This window comes from Astatotilapia calliptera, chromosome 12, assembly GCF_964374335.1.
Source record: "Astatotilapia calliptera chromosome 12, fAstCal68.1, whole genome shotgun sequence".
In the NCBI taxonomy this organism is placed as follows: Eukaryota; Metazoa; Chordata; class Actinopteri; order Cichliformes; family Cichlidae; genus Astatotilapia; species Astatotilapia calliptera.
Window position 1 is genome coordinate 21137296 of NC_137433.1, and position 21919 is coordinate 21159214.

The window sequence follows — 21919 nt, forward strand, 5'->3', positions numbered from 1 at the left end:
ACATGCACCAACTGCAACATATTTGTTTTAAAGATAAACACTGAGGCTAAGGTTGTATCTGTCAGTCAGACTGTGAATGGACGAGCACATACTGTGGCAAATTAGCCTTTCGTTGCAAATAAAGACTGTTTCTATTTGTAGAGCATCCCGCGTATCTTTTGTCCTGTTAGTGTGAAGTATCACCATGCTCAGATCAAATGTTTCTCAAAAAAACATATGTATGATAAAAAAATCTGGTCCCACATGGCCGGCTACATGAACTTACCAAGAGTTAGGCTGTTGGAGGATAGAAAGTTCAGAAAGAAAAAGAGGGAGGAGAACCTGAAGATGGAGGGCTGGACATGAGTTTGAGGTGAGGATACTTTTAAGAGCTCAGTAAAACAACAAGTCGGCACAAGTCAGCAGGGAGGGCGAATCCTCGGAAACGGTCTTCCACTCTTACTTTCTCGTCTGTCCGTCTTGTCTTGTCTCCCCCTTTTCCTCCCTCTTTCTGCAGTCTTACTCACTGCTTTGTGCTGCACAGAAGAGAAGCCGAGGCTAGCACATCCTGTAAGTATACATTTGACATTTGTAGTGAAATTAAGTTCAAGGTTAAAGAGAAGCCAAATATTTTCAGGATGTTTGACCTTTCATACGTTGTACTTTTATATATTCGTTTCACGAGTGGCAAATAGTGATGAAGAAATAAATGAAGTCTGAATGTTTGTGCAAAAGTACATTCGGTTCAACTATTTTATGTCAGAGATTCAAATGTTGCAAACTTTTCCCATAATCCAACTGTAAATCATGTGATGCATCACTACAGATTCAACTATGCTGATAATCTTGTGCTATAATTTACTCACTGCAAGGGAAAACCGCTCAACATGCAACTGTAATAGTCGTAATATTGCAGCAAAAGTTAAAGGGATCGTTGGTACAGTTCTTAAATACTTCTGTAGTTTTGAATGCACGACTTATTTATGGATTATTTACTTCTGAATACTTCCTTAAAAAAAAGATCTAAATGTCTAACCTTGAATCTGCACCGTGTACCAGGTAGCCACAATTGTATGTCAAGAAATATTTGAGATGGTCTAACATTTGTTTAGTAAGTTGCTGCACACTGGGTCATCAGGCTGAATGTGAGATAGGTATATGTGTAAAATATGGCTCTGCACGTTCAAAGTTTTTCATGTAATTAAGTTTATAAAAGCTTTAAAGTGTCACAAATTAGAAGGCTTTGAGCTGAAGGTAAGGGCGACCCTCTAGTGAAATACAGGAAATGTAATTTTAGCTGTAATTATGGGGACTTAAGGGGCAGGGCCATCCTAGAGCTGTACATTCAAGGATGGAGACCCAGCCCGCCATCTGGTGCAGCACACTACATGCTGTATGTTTGACCACACTGGGAAGGGGAGCTTGTCTTTACAGCTTAGCACTGTGTAATTACAGACTGGGTTAAAGAGTTAAACAGGTTTGCAGAGCTAACAGACTCACTGGTTTCGGTTAAATCTTCTCAGTGAGAGGAAGCCAAAAACAAAAAGGATGGAGAAATGTAACACTGAGCAAGCTAGGAGGTTTCACTCAGTCATGGTGTAAATGCAGCTTTTCCTGGAAGCAGAAATATCCTCAGTGAGACTGTGCTGCTGTGGGCTGGTGAACAGCAGCTGCTGCCCAGCGTAAATATAGAGGCGAGAGCCGCAGGTCTCCCACGCCTCTGTGCTCGCTTTAGAATACAGTTTCCTCCTGGCTTTGGTGTGGTGGATGGGTGGCCTCCCTCTGCTTTACAAATTATAAGGCCTCCAGCTCCAAACTCACTGTCTCCACCCCGAGTAAGTAATGGCTACTCTGCTGTCTGCTAAAATAGATCTGGTGCAGGAGAGAGAGAGGCAGCAAATGAAAAACCCGGGTCAAGATGGATACCAGTCACACTTGAGATGTGATACGGTAAATATTTAGGGTGAGTGAGGAGCTTAAGATAAAGAGTAGCAACAGTTAGTGAGGCTTTTGTCCTACCAGCACCTGAAAACCAGGAGTCACTGCAACAGGCTGCTGGTCTTAAGGGAAACAGTCAGACCACATTAAAACTAAAGCTATTACATTTTATGTCTTCCTAATGTGTGAGGATGAAACCAACAAGATTTAGAGCTGTTTTAGAGGAGCTGTTGGGCACATTGTCATCCATCAGAATGAAGCCAAGCTTTAAAAATAAAATAGCCAACAGAGCACTACACGTGTGCACAACACTTGCCAACAGAGACAGTACAACCAGAAACGTGCACGTCATAAATCTTACCCAAGACAGGACCACATGCCTTCTGATCAGATATTAAAGTTGAGAAAGGCAGTCCCAAATCTTTTCACCTAACAATCAACGTTATTCTTTCAGTGACTTCGAGTCTATGTGCTGCCTGAAATTAAAAGCATCCTCTTGTTGTTTCTGCAGGACTCAAAGAGAAGATGAAGTCTCACTTGGTGTTTCAGGTCTCCTGTGTGACCCTGCTCTCGCTGTGCTGCTCTGTGTGTCACGCCACACCTCTGTTCTACAACATATCCATGGACGGCAGCGGAGATGAAGCCGAGCTGGAGCTCCTTTTCCCGGTGTCTTTCTCCACCCGCGCGCCTGTTCACGTTACCGCCGCTACCGGGGGTCCCACTCTCACCAACACCATAACCACCACCATGATCCGTCTGAAGGACTACGTCCTGACCCGAGTAGTGGACTTCCTGCAGGAGAACATGCTCATCATCATCGTGGTGACCTCTCTTCTCATCGTCATGGTCTTCATCATCTGCTGTGCCTCTGCAATGAGTCACAAGCGCAAGCTGGAGGCATATAAGCCCCTACCTCATCCACCCAGGAAGTATACGGCCGATAAAGCCGGAGGACGCAAGGATTCAAGTGACCTGCAGGAGAAACCGTACGCCGTCGATCACGTCAAGAGGGTCCAGACTCAGAGCATGTCCTCCCCGAAGAACCTGCGGATGCCCTCCAAGGCGCTGGTGGGAGAGAGAGGGAGAGACGTCCGGTCATCACCTCGACAGGAGGTCAGAAAGGTCAGAGATACAGAGGCAGTGGAAAAGCGGAGAGAGGAACCAAAACACAAAGAGAAGGTGAAGCACAGGGAGGAGGTTCAGCAGAGCTCCAGTCCCAGCACCAGCTCCAGCTCTAGCTCCAGTCAGCCAGTCTGCACCTGCCATCTGAAAAAAGGCCACCACTAGGTCACAGTGGTGGGCTTTTTCTCGCTTTTTAAACAAGATCAGAAACGGGCAAAGGCAAAATGGGTCCTCAAAATGTGTTTTCATTAGAATAGCCTTACAGAGGGAAATAGGTCTATATTTAAGTGAAGTCATGCCTCATGAAGAAAAATTACCCATCATTAAAGTCTAAGATCTAGATTTAAATATACAGTGAAGAGGATTATTACCCAAATCACTGGTTACTGAAAAGATTACAAATGGTACAGCTCAAATTGTTTGATTGATAAGCAGGCACGAGGAAAGATAGCAGCATACCGAGACCCTTTTAACGGCCACTTTGTTTTCATGTGCCGAAAACAACTTTAACTTGGCACGGCAAGCACAGGATTTTTCTTTTTCCTGTAATTACTGAAAAAAACATAACACCACTGTGCTACTGAGGCAGTAAAACTTTATATAATAAGTATTATTTTCCTGTGAATAACACTTTCAAAGGGAACTAAAATAAAGTATTATTCCACATACCTGTCCAAAGGAATCTCCTCATTATGTCCTGCTGGAGTGAAAACATCTGGATCTGTCATTTAGAGCAACACGTTCGGTGCTGTAAATAAGTCAAAGTGAAATGTCAGTAAACTTGACGTGATAAGTAGCAAAACTTTCTCTTTATATTTACAGTTATATTTACTTCATTTTGTTTGCATCGGGTTGTTAAGTTTCACATGATATCATATTTTATTTTAAAAACCTTTTAACTGTGTTATTTTTAGGTATCTGAACAAAGGCTGTATAAATTACCACAAATCTACTATGTGTACTGCATGTCATGGTAAAAAGAGATCACAGTGTGTTTCAGTTCTAAGGTTTCACGTATCAGGACATATTAAAGAATGATCAGGTCTTAAATTGAAAAACTGCAGACCAAAATGCAGAAGCAGAGTGTGAAACATTAAGTACGCTCCTTTTGCGGCGATAATCTGAAGTCATTGTTTTCTGAATGACTTTACGAGTCTCACGCGTCGTTGTGGAGGAAGTTTGGTCCATTCTTCTTTGCTGCAGTGGTTCAGTTCATTGAGGTTTGCGGGTATTTGGCCTGCAGCATTACAATCGAGCTGAGATCTGAAATTTGGCTGAACCATTGCAACAATCATTCTGTTGTAGATTCGATGTTGTGTTTGGGATCATTGTCCTGATGTATAACCAAATTTAGGCCAAGCGTAAGCTGTCAGACAGATGGTCTCACATTAGACTCAACAATACTTTGGTATGCAGAGGAGTTCATGGTGGACACAGTGGCTGCAACCAACGTGCTTGACAGCTGTTATGAAGTGTTTGTGCTGATATGCTGTGTTCAGTTTTCCCTAAACATGGCGCTGTGCACAGTGACCACACATGTCTGCTTTGGTCTTGTGGTTTAATCAGATGTAACTTAAACCTAAGCATCTCTACTGGCAACCCTTCCAAATAAGCCACATTTGTTAAGTCTTTTCTTTGATAATTGTTTTGTCATGAACTTTAACATTTAACATGCTAACTGAGGCCTGCACAGTCTGAGCTGTAGATCTTAGGGGCGTGGACCTTGTGGTGAATTTGCTGGGACATTTTCCACTTGTGAATTATATTTCTCACTGTAGAGTGATGGAGTTCAGTTTGTTTGGAAATGACCTTATGACCTTTCCCACACTGATGACTGTTGCTGATGTCTTTCATCCTCAGCATTGTGTCAACACACCTGAATACCACAGACCTACAAACCTCTGATTTTATAAAGGTGCTCACACCTGCCAATGATTAGTTAATCAATGATTAGTTAATCAAATGATTAGTTAATCAAATGCATTTGATCAGCAGTACCTGGCTGTTAGTTACCCCCTTACTTCATAATGGAAGGGTGGACTTAGTTTCCACACACTGCTTCTGCGTTTCAGCTTAGTCTTTGTTAAATCAGTGACATGTTGTAATATGTCACAGGATGCTGTTCTGAACTGTCTTGAACTGAAAGAGGGTCACTTTCTTTGTACGATGACTGTACATATTTATTCGGCTAATACCTTTGACCTGCTCTCAATGGGCAAATGTATAAAAAAGTAGGCAGTAGAAAACAAATGTTTAAGTTTTCCTTTTAAATAGTTAGTGCATTTATGTATACGATAAATTATGCTTTTTTATTTTAAGTGTAAACGTTTGAAATGTGAGTAGAAGGACAGACAGTTGGCATGTTTAGCTTACGTGTATAGGCTTGACAGATGCATATTTGTCTCTCTTATCTGATTTTCTTTGATTAAATTACTCTGTTCTGTTGTTAAGTTAATGACCTTGAGCATCTAATCTAAGCCTGAATTATGTGCCGATGCTTTTGTCATGCTGACATACTGTTTTCCGCCTAACCTCAGCCACAGTTGCTTTCTTTTTTGACACTTGAATTGTTTACAAAAAGACCGTTTTGTTTTGCTTATATTTAATAAAGCTATCAAAAAAGATGTCTCTGAGTGCCGTAAATGTAGCAGCGTACATGGCTGAAGCTACGCCAAATGAAGCACAGATACAACCCTGTGGAAACCTACAATTAGAAAAGGCGAGGAAGGTCTCGGAAAAACAAGAGGACAATCTCAACGTGCACATTATGTTCCACTTGGGAATCTGTAATTTTGACCTGCGTCCACACAGAAATCACTGGTAACTATTTTAAGGTAATTACCGAAATGCCAGATCTGTGATATCTGCTCTGTGATGATATAGGCTGTCTTCTCTTTTAACAGTTCAAACCCCTGATCTGCAAAAGAAAAAAAAAAACACTGCCAGAGCTTTCTGATTGGCCGGGATGAAGCCGCTGGCACCATCACCTCGCAGGACTGCAGAAGAAGGTACTCGAGCCTGGAGATGACGAGAGCCCCCTTTGTCCTTTGCTGGCAACTGTACAGAATTGTTTAATATTTCAATAGCAGTAATCCAGATACATACGGACCCTTTGGCACAAAACAGGAGCTCATGTATTGTTTATACAAATCCTGGGGACCCTGATTTGTTCCCATTAGAATTATGATAAAAAGTCGAATCCCTTTTGTTCCATATTTTGAGCAAGTAATGAAATATTGATGCTGTATGAACAGTGCAACTCTTTCAGTTGTGTATTTTAATATATCTTATTTCCAGTGTGACATGGATAAATCATGATGCCATCTGAAATCTGTTTTAAAAATGTAGAAAATTCATAAGAATGTTTTTTTAATCCTCAAACATAAAACTTCTTTCAGGTCTTAAGTAGGTCAAACTGCCAAAGATCAAACAGGACATGATAGCGCACCAGCTGAAAAGCAAGTGTAACCATGTGGTGGCTGAAACGTGAGCCCAGACAGAGCCTTACACCGGGCTCAGATTCCCTGCTCTTTTATCAATGAGGTGCTAAATAATTCGAGAAAATGCTAGCCCCTTACTTTCACTCTTCCTTCCAGAAAGATGCAAACCTTGTAGCACATCTTCACTAAAGTCACTAATAACCTCCACCTTAGCTGGGCTCCAACAGGAGAATATTTAGGACATCCTTTTTTTCATACCATTTTTTTTTCTGAATGTCTTTTGTATTTTCAGCTTGTTCATCATAAAACAGCTGACAAACAAAAGGACTTCTTGGTCAGTTCGGATGGAGAAGATGATCAAGAACAGGTAATAGAGCTCCTTAAGGCTGTCATTAAACTTTGATGAGCATCTGCCTGGAATTATCAGCAACGTCGGTTATCTTTAGAGGGACAGTCGATCACGTAGGGAGCATGGGAAAGCACCCCTGCCTGTCTCTTTGGAGGAGCAGATAATACACAGAAAGAAGAATGGTAAGTGAGGCAGCTTTCACTCTTTGGCATCACTTTATAACAAGTCACACCTTATCATGGGGTTTTAAGACGTAAGAAGTGGCTTTATAAATAGTTTTGGCAATTCCATGAATGGGTTTTACACTCTGCAGCTCTTTTCCATAAGGTCATTATATGTACCAGAGTGTGCTGGTGGAGTACTGGTATTAATAAATGGTTCATTAACCTTTAATAAAGCTGCTTTTGGCTGTTTCCTTATCCACACGGGATTACCACAGCAGGTGGCTCCACGTGTTTGTTTTGGCAGAGTTTCTATGTCAGATGCACTTCCTGATGCAGCCCCAGTGGAATTTGTCTGTCCTTCCTGGATCAAACCAGGGATCTTTCAGCTGCTTATTAACCGTTAATTAAGCCATATTATAACATTATACCCCTTCCTTTATAGAACTTTTAGAAGAACCATATCCTCTAAATTCATCTAACTTCTCATCTTTCCTGCATTATTCTTGCAGTGAGTCATGCTTTGGTGCAGATGTGGTGTCCTGCTGGCTCTCTGCATCTGTCCTCTAGCCTGCCTTGCAGTGTCTCCCTGTCCTACTGGGTGCTGCTGTCCAGGATTTCTGGTTCTGTGTGAGTCACTAGGCCTGAGGTCACTCCCTCGCTTGGTTCCTCTCAGTACCTCGGCTCTATCTGTGGCCAGAAACCAGCTCTGTAATGTGGACCACCAGCTCTGGCCCTTCTCTGGCCTCCAGGAGCTCAGCCTCAGTCACAATCTGCTAGCCCGCTTCCCTCGTGGCCTGCCTCCCAGCCTGGAGTCCCTGCAGCTGCAAGAAAACCGCATTACTTACATCACCTCAGGTGTCCTGAGGCAGCTGGGAAACCTCACTCACCTGGACTTAGAGGACAACCGTATTCGTGCCATCCAGCCCGGGGCACTTCAGGGTCTCCATAAGCTGCAGGTCCTGATGCTGAAGGGGAACAGGCTTACCAGTCTCCCCATGAGTCTTCCACCATCACTGACCCACTTAGATCTTTCAGAAAACTGCATCTCTGCCTTGGACCTGCCCTCACTGTCTGCCCTGGTCAACCTGCAGGTCCTGAAGATCAACAGCAACTGCCTGCGGTCAGTCCCAGAGAGCGCCTTTGACAGCCTGCCACGTCTCAGATCTGTGGACCTCACCAACAACCTGTGGGTGTGCGAGTGTGACATTCTGTATCTGTACCGCTGGCTGCTGAGCGGTAGGCTTAAGATGGCCACAGACATTGTGTGCACAGAGCCTGATCATCTCGCCCACCGTCTGCTTCTGAATCTCTCTGTCGTGGCCATCTGTCCTCGTGTCCTGAAGCCAAATGACAGGACACACGAACGTGACCTCAGCTCTGCACAGGCGAGGATGCTAACAGCGCAGCCAGCAGAGAAAATATCAAAACTAACCACTAATGGACTGCTTTCTGAAGCTCTAAACAGTAATCAAGACTCTTCCAAGACGCGTGTCTTGCACTACTCTTTAGAGACTCTTACCTATGAGGAGTGTTTATCCCTAAATAACAGTCAGTCAGTCAGCCCCTTCCATTTAAAGACTACTACTTCTCTCCCTGAGGAGGAACAGAGGTGCAGAGACAACATTACAGCTCGATACCCTCAGAGTAACGTAACCCTTGCTGAGGGGACACAGTTCTTGCTTTCCACACATAGAGATGCACTCGTGCCCACTCTCGTCCCACAGCTGTTCACTCAGCAGGCCTCTGCAGCGATAGTCTCTCTGCTCGTTGTGCTGTGTGTGTTAGTGGCTCTCGTAATGCTGGCAGTGCTGCTCGTGCTGAAAAAGGTGCTTGTGCGTCAGCAGAGGGTGGCTCCTGCTGATTCAGGATCAGCAGGATGACATTTACACACACACACAGACACTGAAGTCTTTTAATCTGTTTATTCACAGTAAGCAAAGCACCTCATACAAATTTTCTGAACTTTTTTTTGTATGTAAACTTTAACTGTTGACATTCTCATACCAAGTCTTTCATCTGGGACCTACATTGTCTCACAAGTGAGCCAGAAAGAGCCTCAAAGCCAAAAAAATAAAACTACAAACCCACATCCCTGCTTCATTAAAGATGTCTTTAATGCTATGTGTATTAAAGTGTTAAGCTTCACCATGAACCCATTGTTAATTAAACAATTCTGATTGTGTGATAAAAGCAAAGAATCCATAAACGCTATTAACACTTGAACAATATGGGACCCACACCTGTGGAGAATTCCCCAATGGATGCAAGATCTGATGCGATGTGATTACAGCGACCCGTCTGCACTGCTCTGGCACTAGGAGAGGCACAATATCCAACAATAGGATACATCTATTATTATAGTCAGTGAATAAAAACATTAATTGCTGGCTTTAACATGTTCCTCCTTGTCCTGTTGCTTTAGCCGGTAGTCTGACAGTGCTGCTTTTATGGCATCTTCTGCAAGCACTGACAAAAAAAGCAGATTTTAGAGCCACTATGAGCATAATTTGGAAAACAAAAAGCATTCAGTTCATGATAACTGGGTGATTTGATTTCATATCATCATTATGTAGGTGTGATTAATACAGTCATTCATTCTTCCATAGAGACGGGTTACACCATGAAGAGCTCGCCAATCTGTTGCATGGCTAAGACATAGAAACAGAGCTATTCACACCATCATCAGTTAACCTATAGATGTGGTCAGAAGTTTACACTTATCGTGGGGAGGACTGACATAGTATTAGGGGACTTTTAATGATTTCTTTGAACTGTTCTTCTGAATTTATTATGGACTTTCTCTGATTCTCACACAGGGTTAAAAGTATACACACGGGGTCTGGTAACTGTGTTTTTGTCAAAGAAAACACAGAAGAAGACCCAAACTGTCACCGTTAGATGAGAGTAAATTGGTTTAGATGTTCAGAAACAACTCAGGAACTGCTGAGGCTCAAGCCTGCTATGAACTCATCAAGCCATTAAAGATGTATGTAAAGATGGAAATACAACAGTTCAAAGAAACCATTAAAAGACCCAAATTACCATGAGATTCATGCCAATGATGAGTGAATGTAAACATCTGACCACAACTGTAACGTGTGTTTGGACTGTGGAAGGAAACCAGAGTACCCAGAGAGAGCCCACACTGTTGAGAGATATATTTATTGCACAGGAAACACCTGATCTGAAAGCATAAATGTATGTGCTTTCAAACAGTGCAAGAGAAAGAATTTGTTTCGGGGGGAAAATGGTGTGCATGGTCCTGAAGCTATTTTGGAAACTTAACAGCACATTTTGATCTTAAGTGGGCTGGACCAGGGAAACTCCCCTTTGTTGTTGTAAAGCTGTTTAACTACATATTTAATCCCTGAGATAGCTTAATGTAAGAAAAAAAAAACAAAAAACAGTTTGAATCATATTTCTCAGGTTTTCTACACAATTAGGAAATGCTGCCATATTGAATTAAAGAAATCAGTCAGCATGACCCTTTATGCTTAAATGGTAAGAAATTACTGTCTTTTTTTATTAACTGACCTAAAATACTTTGGTTTAGTATGAATGGCCACAGTGGAGATCCTTCTATTAGGAAAAGCTACAAAACTTGAAATGAAAATACAATTCACATTTTCCAAAGTCTTCCAGTGGGCCGGACTGAAGTTTTTGCTGGGTCGATTCTGCCCCCCAGACTTTATATTTGATATATGATATATATTCTGACACCCATGTCTTAAGAGGTGTTAATAACGACTGTGAACTTACTTGAGCAGTGAAGCTTGACTGGAGGAAGGCAGAGTTCTTTGGCAATGTCTGTGTTCTTGATCTTCAGAGCATCGTCAACCTGCAGGGTAAAAGCAGATTCATGAGATCCTTTACAATAAAGCGGAGAAAACAGCACTTTTAGGGTCCATTTGTTGGTTGCCTGTACTTTGGTAATTTAACATACCGACTTCCCCTTCACCCACTCTGTTGCTAGAGAACTGGAAGCAATGGCCGATCCGCAGCCAAATGTTTTGAACTTTGCATCGACGATCTTTCCATTTTCATCCACTTGGATCTGCAAACAGCACAGAGTCAAACATCGGAATTTCAAAGACATGACAATACATTGGTTTCTGCTGCTGGCTTCCAGCTTACCTGAAGTTTCATAACATCACCGCATGCCGGTGCACCCACCAATCCAGTCCCCACATTTTTGGAGTTTTTGTCCAGGGAGCCCACGTTTCTCGGGTTTTCATAGTGGTCCACAACCTTAGGGAGAGGTCACACTTATCAGAAAATATATATATCTCTGATCTGTTGGTGGGGCAGCTGACAGACAGGGCAGTGTTACCAGTGACAACAACAAAAAATGTCAGCTAACTCTAAGTAAGGTGACGCATTTTCACTCGTTTACCTTTTTGTGGTACAAGCAGACAGCGCTCAGCTCCGGTTTGAAAATCCTCCTGCTGAAAAACAGCAGCAAGGACGAGGAGCTTCGTAGGCAGACGTTCGCCATGTTTCCAGAACCAACTGCGAACGGAAATCAACGAGTGAACACGAGGAAGCACGAACGGCTTGTGTTGACAAACAAATGAGAGAAGAAGGTTTTACACAACCAGAGAGCGCCCACTAGCGGCCACGGGCGGGGTTAGACGGTGACCCGTGTTGACGGGCTCCGCCTCTCGTCGTCCCGCTGGCTGCTAGCAGGCTGTTACCAGGCAGATAGGCTTTCCAACATGGCAGCGTCAAGCAACGCAGAGCAAACGCAGTTGCAAGATATGGAGGAGGAAGATGCAGGGATGGAGGAGAGGGAGATGGAATCGGACGAAGAAGAGGAGGAAGGCATGGGAGTGGAAAATTCAGACGAAGACGAGGAGGACGATTCGTCGGAGGACGAGAAAGAAAATGAAGCCGAGATCCAGCGACTTGAGGAGCAGGTAATTAGCCAGCGTTAGCCGAGGGGCTAATGAGAATGAATGGGTGGTAAACACGGCCAGCCACAATCGGGTTGGCAGCATTAAAGCTGTGAACTCCTCCGTCATGACATGGTAGAGTAAAGGCAGAAAATATACGTGGCGTTGGTAGCTCTCGTTAACCAAAACATCTAAATATACAACCACGTCATTTATATAGCTGTCGTGATTAGCTGCCTTGCTAATGTGCGAGGCTAATAGTTCGCGTGCCTCGTATTCACACGCGCCTTTTTTGTTGCAGTCTCAGTCTACGGCGGGATCCCAGCGTTTAGTGTGGGTTAGAAAGAAAGTACAGTACAAACAAAAACAGTACACGCTGTGCTAACTTTAATGGGCGTCACGTGATCAGTGACCCCTTCACATAGCATTGAATCTGCTGTAGTCTTAAGTACGGAGAGTGCTTCTGCAGCGTCGCTGGTGTTGCGCTGAGTTGACTGTGTGGTAGGTGTAACTCTCCTGCAACCTACAAATACACTCAAATATAGATCCAACTGCATGACTGTACACGAGTCCCTCTGCGAGCATCAGTGTGTGGTACTGCTGACTGTAGTGTGCTATATACAGAGATATTTTTAAATATTCAGTCTCACTGCTGTAGCCCAAAAGTCTAACAGATCAAACTACAACCCACGAAACTACCTGAATTTTCAACCAACAACTCAACAAAATAGAAACATTTGCTCTCATGAAGGATTGGGTTTAGTTTATTTAGGATACACTGTGTGCAGGGTGCAGGGATTTGTTTGCATATAACAGATTTGTATTTTCACCAAAGAGATCTTGGCCTGCCAAAAAGCTTCATAAAATATTTTTACATTCATAGAGAGATATTAAATAAGGTAACACACTTTTCCTACATGCAAACCAATTGTAGCTGTTTTATGTGTTCACCTAAGAATCAAAAGATCCCTGGTGCGATCCTGGGAGAGGTTGCGTCATGAAGGGTAAAAATTCGGCCAAATCAAATATGCGGAGCTACCTGCTGTGGCGACCTCTTGTGAATGCAAGAACAGCTTAAAGTAGATTTTACATGCCAACCGATTATGATTTTGTGCCTACAAAACCCCTGAAGTGCATTGTCACGTATCTCATTTCTTCTTCATCTTTGTGTAACTCCTCAGCTGTCCATCAACGCTTTCGACTACAACTGCCATGTGGATCTTATCAAGCTGCTAAAGCAAGAAGGGGAACTTTTCCGCCTGCGAAAGGCGAGGCAGAAGATGAGTGAGCTTTTCCCTCTCACTGAAGGTCGGTGCACGGCTAACATGCTTCTGGGGTTGGAGGAATAAGCGGCTCTGCATTATTTACAACTGAAACCTTGTTTTTTTTAATCCCCCAGAGATCTGGCTGGATTGGCTCAAGGATGAAATCCGTCTGACTGAGGAGGAGCCAAACCGAGAGAAAGTATATGAGCTGTTTGAGAGAGCTGTTAAAGACTATATCTGTGAGTGCGCAACACCATCGCCACCACCTTCCGGCCTGATGATTAGTAATTACACGATCCTAACATTTAACTTTACACACACAGGCCCCGATATCTGGCTTGAGTACGCACAGTACTCGATCGGCGGTATGGGCTCACCAGGCGGAATCGACAGGGTGAGATCCATCTTTGAGAGGGCGGTGACAGCAGTGGGGCTTCACATGACCAAGGGACAGATGGTGTGGGAGGCGTACAGAGAGTTTGAGAACGCCATCCTGTCCACAGTACAGGTTTGTGCGCCCGTCACTAGGACAGAGTTCATCATTCACACATAAGCTATATTTGTGTTTTTGTATTGATTGTGTACATATGCCATATTGTTTCAACCATTGTCTTAGAAATTAAAAGCTAGTGGAAATAATTTTGTTTCCATGTTAATGATGTCAAATATAACACTTCTTCAGTTCAGATTGCTGACTTGAATTCTTTCCATGTTTAACCGAATGGCTTGTGCTTTAACACCCATGTTCTCTGCTGGCTTTCCTCTCAGCCTCCCCCTGGCAGGATTCCCAGCCGTGAGGAACAAGAGATGCTGAAGACCCAGCTCGAGCGAATCCATACACTGTTTCGCCGACAGTTGGCCATCCCCTTAATGGGTAAGCATGACGTGTCTTCTGGCCAGACTGGTTGCTGTAAAATGAGACAGATTCCTGTTGCGAGAGCCATATGTCAGAAATTACCCAGTTTAAAGAAAATGATGACGCTGGCTTTTAGGATAAAATTAACGTGTCAGAGTGACGAGTGCACTCCTCATTAGTTTACTGGAGAGGTAACCGGTTGTTTTGGTATCGTGTTGTTTTTCTCTGAGTGGCGAGCCGTGCCGTTTCTGAAACATTTGAATCTCTAAATTTAAATGAAGCAACAGATAAAGTAGAACATAAACTGAAAAATGACTATCGACGGTGTGATGTAAATGTAAAATCTGTGATAACTGTGCTCTGCTGCTTTGTAGACATGGAAGGCACCTACGCAGAATATGAGGAGTGGTCCGAACATGGCGTCCCTGAGACGGTTGTGCATCAGTACAAGAAAGCTGTGCAGCAGATGGAGAAGTGCAAACCGTTTGAGGAGGCACTGGTAATGCACTTTGCTAAATATGATGTCCATTCGTTCTCTGTAATGTTTTTAAATGATGTTGATCGTTTTTGTGAACGCTGCTGTTGTTTTGCTGCAGATGGTAGCAGAAACTCCCAAGTTAGCAGAATATCAGGCCTACATCGACTTTGAACTAAAGGAGGGCGACCCAGCACGGATCCAGATAACCTTTGAGCGTGCTCTGTCAGAGAACTGCCTGGTGCCAGACATGTGGGCCAAATACACCACATACCTCGTGAGTTGTTGGTCACACACACACCCCGTCTAATGTATAAAACCTTGCTGTTCATCTCGTTCTTTTTTCAGACTGTTTTAACCATTTTTAACTATTTTTCTTTCTGTGATCGTCAGGATCGTCAGCTGAAGTTCAAAGACTTGGTTCTCTCCACTCATGAACGTGCAGTCAGGAACTGCCCCTGGACCATGGGACTGTGGAAGAGCTACCTGCTTGCTCTGGAGAGGCACGGAGCCGACCATCAGACCGTGTCAGGTAAGAACACGAGCACAGCTCGAAGCTGTTCACACAAGAGCGCCCGCTGCTTTCAATATTGAAACTATTTGAACTCCTTTTTTTTTTTTCCTTCATAACAAATACGACTGAAAAAGATTGATATGATTTTTCAGTGGAATTTAATTTGCGTTCATTCTGAATGGATGTGCATTGGTTTTAGAGACAAACTGATAATTGTTCTCATTATAAGTGATGATTTTGTTTATTTCATTTATTATAAACAGAATTTACAAGTATTTGTGGAAGCAATTACTAACACAGGATGAATATTAACTTAGTAATAATGAAACCACAAAGCAGAATAAACAAACTATGTTTGAGTTTAAAAAGATTGAGCTGTGTGACTAATGAAATGTGGAAAAATGTAACCTTTCTTAACCTTGCCTGACTTCCAAGTATGTAAGAGTTTAAAAAAAATGATTGGATGGACTTGGCTCCATCATTATAAGATCACGTAGGCCTGCACATTTTTGTGTTTATTTTTTCTTGGAAGTTGCTAAGGGAGACCAGTCCTTATCACATTTATATTAAATGTGATGACAAAAAGGCAAAATTAGTCCATAATATGGCCTGCTCCCTGAAAAATACAGCATATTTACGATGTGAGATGTGGAAATATTTTATTTTAACTTGCAGTATAGTTATTTCTTTGTTTTCTGAAAAAAACCTGACTATCCTAATCTGGTTTATTATGACTTTTATGGTTAATGTCTACCGCTGTAGCCCATAAAGAGTCATAAAACAGGCAATAGATGAAACCAAACACAACCCGAATTTTACCTTGATATTAAATCATTAGCATTATAAAGGATAATGAAAGACGTGTGCTTGTCTTTCATTCATTTTAAAACCACCTTGAATTTATTGAAAATACTAACGACCTTATGGAGAAATGTTGTCGTCTGATGTGTATTATTCTCTTTTGTCTTCCACGCAGACGTCTTTGAGAAGGCACTAAATGCAGGCTTCATTCAGGCTACCGATTACGTGGAAATTTGGCAGGCGTACCTCGACTACTTGAGGAGACGCGTGGATTTCAGTAAAGGTGAGAGCGGTTTCGTGTCATGAACATTTTGTATGTCAAAAAAAAACCAAAACACAACTCAAATAATTTATTTGATGATGTGTTACCTTGTGTTTTTTTTTTTTTTTTGCAGAGTCCAGCAAAGAGTTAGAGGAGTTACGAGCAGCCTTCTCTCGATCTCTGGACTACATGAAACACGATGTCGAAGAGCGTAAGCAGACGGCACCGACATCTATTTTTGCTGTCTTCTTGTCCTGGTTTAGTTTTCACATTATTCACCTTCCTTTGTCACTATAGGGTTTGGTGAAAGTGGCGATCCTTCTTGTATCATCATGCAGATCTGGGCACGGATAGAGGTAAGCGGTGTTACTATGACAACCGTTTTCAGGAGCATGCAGTGTGTAGTAGTGTTGTTGGATTGTGGCGAGTAAATCAGTTAGCACAGTAGAATGAGCCAGGTCAAATCACGTAACAAAAGAAGTAAGCTTCTTTATTTAAATGAGGCCTTAAATAAAGAGTTAATATAGCTCCACAGCTTCCTACAGACATGTTTGAGTCACAGTAGAATCACTTGTAAAAATCACCTTTAGCCTCTTTGTAATGAGACGGAGGGTGAAGGCATTCTCACTGACAACTTGGATACAGGAGTTATTGTGTTTGTCATATAGATGTTTCCTTTTCCTTGTCAGGCACTTCACTGCAAGAACATGCAGAAGGCCAGAGAACTGTGGGACAGCATCATGACAAAAGGAAACGCCAAGTATGCCAACATGTGGCTCGAGTACTACAACCTGGAAAGGTTTGTGAGTCTGTGACTTTGTCTTTGTCTCTTCTTCATTTACTTCTAAGTAGTGCATTATACAATATATACACCCTACATTGTTGTGCAAAGGTCTCAAGCCCACCACTCATTTCTTTATATATTGCTACCAAGGAGACAGACTTTCTTGTAGTCATTTGTAAAGCAGTCTCCGGGTTCCTGAAGGTCTTTCAAAGACTCTCTTTGGACATTAGTGATGTGTCGGTCGCGAACGAAACGGCTCTTAGAGCCGAGTCTTTGAAGTGAACGACGCAAGCCGTTATTGGGAGTCGTGGGTTTTTTTCCTTCTCTCACTTTATTACATTTTATGTGGAGTGAATAAATAAAAGTATATTTACGGTGGCCCCTAGAGACAAAGCACGTACAAACTCCAAAACACGTACAAAACACAACAGAAGTGCTCCAGGATGCTGGGCGCAGTGTTGAGCTTTTGTTATCTTGTGGCTACACAAGCCAGCAAGTACCAACGACCGTATTTGGTGTGTGGTAGTAACAGGTAAATGAACATTTTTTTAATTATTTGAATATATATGAGTGCCTGTGTATAAATACACAAACAATACACATATGCTTTCAATTGTGTAATTTAAGTGATCTAGTAGCTCTGCTTTGGAAGTTCAGGTAATGCTAGAAATGTGCTTTGGAGCTTGGACGTGCTTTGTCTCTAGGGGCCACCGTATATAATTATATATAAATATATCTAAATAAAACCACAGGTTTTTTTTTTACACTAGTAATTCCTTTTGTGCGTAATTTTATATTGTTGTTAATAATAAATTAATTAAAGCAACAAAACGACCTGAAGAGCCGGTTGGGAGCTGAAAGAGCCGGTTCTCTAAAAAGAGCCAGAAATCCCATCACTGTTGGACATTGGCTGCTTTCTCGCTCATTTTCAGTCCAGACTATTTAGCTGACCACATTCAGAAGAATGTCTTTTTGTTGTTGAGGCGTTATTTCAATCTATGAAAAGAACCAAATATAACACAATTAGAAAGTTACAAGGTAAGAATTTTGCACAGACAAACAAGGTGATTTCCAACCAGCTAGAACTTGGCATATCTCAACATGTGTGCCCTTAAAAAAAACAATGAAACTTGTCAAGTGGATGACAACAGAAAAAGTGTCGGGCTTAAAAAAACTATGCAGAGCAGATGAACAGTATCTGTTATTTACCGGCAGTTTGTCCAAATGTATTTGACTGCACATCGTTTCACAGTCAACATGTTGACTGCACACTCACAGTACACACATGCAGTACATGTCAGTGTAATTGGAATTTTCAGTGTGCGAGTTAGACGGGACATGCCTGACTGGGAAAAACTTTCTAACTAAAAAAATGGGTGTGCTTGATGGTTTTTGCTTTTTTTTTTTAATCTTCAGGTCATACGGGGACTCGATTCACTGTCGAAAAGCTCTCCACAGAGCAGTTCAGTGCACCTCAGACTACCCGGAGCATGTATGTGAAGTCCTGCTCAGCTTTGAGAGAGTGGAAGGTGAGCCTCAAACTAAAAATGATTATAAATTCATTATAAATCATTATTTTTAAGAAAAGGGAGAATTTGACACAGTATGGCTTTATACTACACGTTCCCACCTACAGGTTCTCTGGAGGACTGGGACTTCGCCGTGCAGAAGACAGAGACCCGGCTGAACAGGATTAATGAACAGCGAGCGAAGGTAGGAGCAGTACTGCACCGGCCAGGTGTATCGTTTGGCTGCCTTTGGCTAATGTTACCATGTTCTGACCATCTGTTAGGCAGCTGAGAAAGAAGCCAACCTGGCTCGGCAAGAGGACGAGAGAGCTGAGCAGCGGCGGAAAGCCAAGGTAGAAAAGAAGGCTCAGAAGAAGGTCCAAAAGGGAACGCGAGCTGGGGAGAAGAGGAAAGCAGAACAGGACGATTATCAAGATGAATGGAATGAGGACGCAGGTGAAATAGACTCCTTAGCTGATGGACTAATTCTTTTTTTTTAACCAAAACTAAGTGTGATTCTAACTTTTTGTTTCTCTGTGACATAACAAGGTCCTAAAAGGCACCGAGGAAACGCTGACCAACCCACAGATGAGTACATGGAGACAGAGACTGGACTCTTTGGAAAGGCCACGCCCCCTGGATATAAGCCTGCTCCGCCTGCTACTAAAAAAGCCCCACAAGGAGCAGCAGCAGCAGCTCCGTCTGCCCACAGGCAGAACGAAGACAACCCGGAGCTTCGAAATGACAACAGCAGCGTGTTCGTCAGCAATCTGGCGTACACCCTGGAGGAGCCAGAGGCGAAACTCAGGACGCTGTTTGAGACCTGTGGTCCAATCAAGCAGATTCGCCCCATCTTTACTGGTAAAGGAAGCTTCAGAGGCTACGGTTATATACAGTTTGAATCCCCAGTGTCAGTCCCTGAAGCCCTGAAGCTGGACCGACGGGACGTGGAGGGCAGGCCTGTGTTTGTGTCACCCTGTGTCGACAAAAACAAAAATCCTGACTTTAAGGTAAGCGTGGCTCAGTTCCTGCATTTGTGTTGAACTTAGACGCCTCATCATTTTTATTCATTTAATACAGCTATCAATGCCACTTCACCCAGTCCAAGATTATTATTGTAGGGGCTAAAATATTGTGAAGCACATAATTCAATTAGTTTTTCATCCAGCTTGGCTAACATGATTGGAGCATGCAGTGCAAAGTGATATCTTCACGCTTATGTCCTTGTAGGTGTTTAAATACAACACGATGATGGAGAAACACAAAATTTTCATCTCTGGACTGCCGTTCTCGTGCACTAAGGAGCAGCTGGCGGAAATCAGCAAAAATCACGGCACCGTCAAAGAAGTTCGTTTGGTCACGTATCGCTCAGGAAAACCCAAGGTGAGGAATAAAGAGCACAGCGGTGAGATGATGGAGCTAGTGATCGCTGCCTTCAACCCACACGCAGGGCGAAGTTGTTGGTGTGTTAACCCTCTTATGCTGTGTGGCTCTGCAGGGTCTGGCATATGTTGAGTTCGCAGATGAAACCCAGGCCTCTCAGGCAGTGCTGAAAATGGACGGCATAGAAGTGGAGGGCAACAAAATCTCTGTTGCTATAAGCAACCCTCCTCGCAGAAACACGATAGATAAGCCTGGGTCGAGCAGGCCCACGGGAGACGCCATGCCTCGCCAGGTGTACGGAGCGTAAGTTTCCCAAAATGTTTCTCCCACAAAATGTTTGCAATTGCTCTTCCCTGATTCCCAGATCTATATTGGTAATAAAGACAGGAAATAAATTTGACTGTTTTCCTTTTTTTCCCAGGAGAGGGAAAGGACGCACCCAGCTCTCCATGCTCCCTCGTTCCCTCCACCGACAATCCGTGCCCGCCGGGAAAGTGGAGAACGGGAGCGCTGCGGATGGAGAGCCAGCCAGCGCAGCAGGAAATGCAGCCGGAGAGCCGAAGCAGTTGTCAAATTCAGACTTTGCCAAGATGCTCCTCAACATGTGAGAAGACAGGCAAGAGCGTGACGACCGCCTTCACACTGAAAGCCATCTTGTGTCCTTACAAATGGATGTCCTTGATTAATTTTTTTTTCTTTTTCGTAACCGGTTACCTGATGTCCCTTTAATCCCGGTCATGCTCTCACCATCCGTTCTGCGAGGTTGCCTTAAATCCCCATCACGAGCCCTTTTCAAAGAGCGTTTCGGATTGTTTTTGATGGGTGTGTTTTGAAGATGGCAGCCAGGATGTTTTATTAAAAGTGTATCATATTTGTGTGTAAATATACTGTATCTAAAATTGTTGCAAGGTTTCCTTTTTTTGTTTTTCTCTTTTGTTGTTGTTGTTGTTGTGCACTGTAAGGGATTTTAACAGAAGCATATGGGAGAGTATTTTTTTAAATATTCAAAACAGCCAAACTTGTGAATGTTGTTTTAAATAGGTATATGCAAAAGTTTGGACGTGGTGTAATATAGTCGGTGTGTGTACATAATGTTGGATGTGCTAGTGGTGAAAAGACACTCTCCAGATGTTTTTAAGGAGCCGAAATAGTTTTATTTCCTGACCTTCTAGTACAGCTGATTCATTATTTTTTATGTAACATCATCACTGAGTCTCCGTCAACTACCGTACTAATGTCCAGTATTATTATGCTATAGAGACCTCTAAAGCTACCGTCAACAAAAAAACAAGACCTTTTAAGACGGTGTGAAAGCTGCTGTCCTGCAGCACACAGCTGATGCTTGAGTTAGTGTTCACAAATCTGTTTTAAGTAACCCTGCTTATATTTTTTATGTTTCCATGCGTGGCCCGTCTGTTCAGGTGGAGAACGTCAGTCACCTTTAAAGAGGAACGAAGGGTACCTGCCTGAAATTTAAGAGGGTGCACATAAGCAGGAAGCTGGTGATTCTGAAGTGCTTTGATGGCAGGAAACACCTGGCTTCACGTGGGCTTCGTGAGCCTGTAGTCACTCAGAAAGAAGAAAGGCTTTGTCCTTCAAGGCAGTTTTCAGTCATTAGTTTTGTCTACATTGGCAAATTTTTAATTGGCTTTCAGATTATTTGATCTTAACTCTTAGCGAAAATTACCACAGCAGATTATTTAGTAAAAAAAGAGTCACTTGCAGCACTCTAACATTTAATATTGAAAGAAGTAAAAAAAAAAAAAAAAAGTGAATATAAACTCAAGCTGTTTTTATAAGTGCGGTTTGGTTTTCTTTAGTCGACGGCACTCTCTGGAAAAACAAGAGAATGGTCAGAATCTATGCAGTTCCCATTTCAGTAATCCCATGTTTCAGGGGGTCGATCAGCTGTCCACTTGTCTTGTTTTACACATTAATAAAATTCTGTTTGTGTACATGATACTTGGTAAACACGTTTAAAAAAAAAAAAAAAAAAGGTCAGCATAGTTTGTGATGAATCTTAAGTTTTCAAAACATGTAATACAAGCTGTATGTATTGCTCTCACCGCAGTGGCCTAATTTAAAAAAAGGAGAAAAAAAAGTTGAAGTTGTAGAAGTCACCTTCTGTTTTGTCTATACTAAAAAGGTTGTATTATGTGCATTGCCGTTTGTATAATTTCTATAGTC

The 21919-nt window shown here is 42.6% G+C and overlaps 3 protein-coding genes and 1 long non-coding RNA gene across 4 annotated transcripts; 2 read left to right on the forward strand and 2 right to left on the reverse strand.

Moving 5' to 3' along the window:
* The first annotated feature begins 374 nt into the window (after window positions 1-374).
* Window positions 375-3705, forward strand: tmem119a (transmembrane protein 119a). The gene is made up of 2 exons (XM_026186049.2): window positions 375-549; window positions 2429-3705. The coding sequence occupies exon 2, from the start codon at window positions 2443-2445 to the stop codon at window positions 3202-3204; it is 762 nt and encodes a 253-aa protein (XP_026041834.1). The 5' UTR covers window positions 375-549; window positions 2429-2442; the 3' UTR covers window positions 3205-3705.
* On the reverse strand, window positions 415-6024 carry LOC145432119 (uncharacterized). The gene is made up of 3 exons (XR_013912393.1): window positions 5882-6024; window positions 3709-3787; window positions 415-547 (listed from the first exon to the last, which is right to left on the reverse strand). It is a non-coding gene; the product is annotated as an uncharacterized LOC145432119 (long non-coding RNA).
* A 2875-nt stretch (window positions 6025-8899) lies between these two features.
* On the reverse strand, window positions 8900-11603 carry iscua (iron-sulfur cluster assembly enzyme a). The gene is made up of 5 exons (XM_026187162.2): window positions 11386-11603; window positions 11127-11240; window positions 10936-11046; window positions 10752-10830; window positions 8900-9458 (listed from the first exon to the last, which is right to left on the reverse strand). Exons 1-5 carry the CDS (start codon window positions 11485-11487, stop codon window positions 9370-9372), a joined length of 495 nt encoding a protein of 164 aa, XP_026042947.2. The 5' UTR covers window positions 11488-11603; the 3' UTR covers window positions 8900-9369.
* A 34-nt stretch (window positions 11604-11637) lies between these two features.
* On the forward strand, window positions 11638-20636 carry sart3 (spliceosome associated factor 3, U4/U6 recycling protein). The gene is made up of 19 exons (XM_026187160.2): window positions 11638-11908; window positions 13066-13192; window positions 13284-13388; window positions 13473-13657; window positions 13918-14023; window positions 14380-14504; window positions 14602-14757; window positions 14874-15012; window positions 15971-16078; window positions 16191-16268; window positions 16355-16413; window positions 16747-16856; window positions 18258-18370; window positions 18478-18554; window positions 18634-18805; window positions 18899-19359; window positions 19580-19732; window positions 19848-20035; window positions 20154-20636. Exons 1-19 carry the CDS (start codon window positions 11708-11710, stop codon window positions 20338-20340), a joined length of 2850 nt encoding a protein of 949 aa, XP_026042945.2. The 5' UTR covers window positions 11638-11707; the 3' UTR covers window positions 20341-20636.
* The last annotated feature ends 1283 nt before the right edge of the window (window positions 20637-21919 follow it).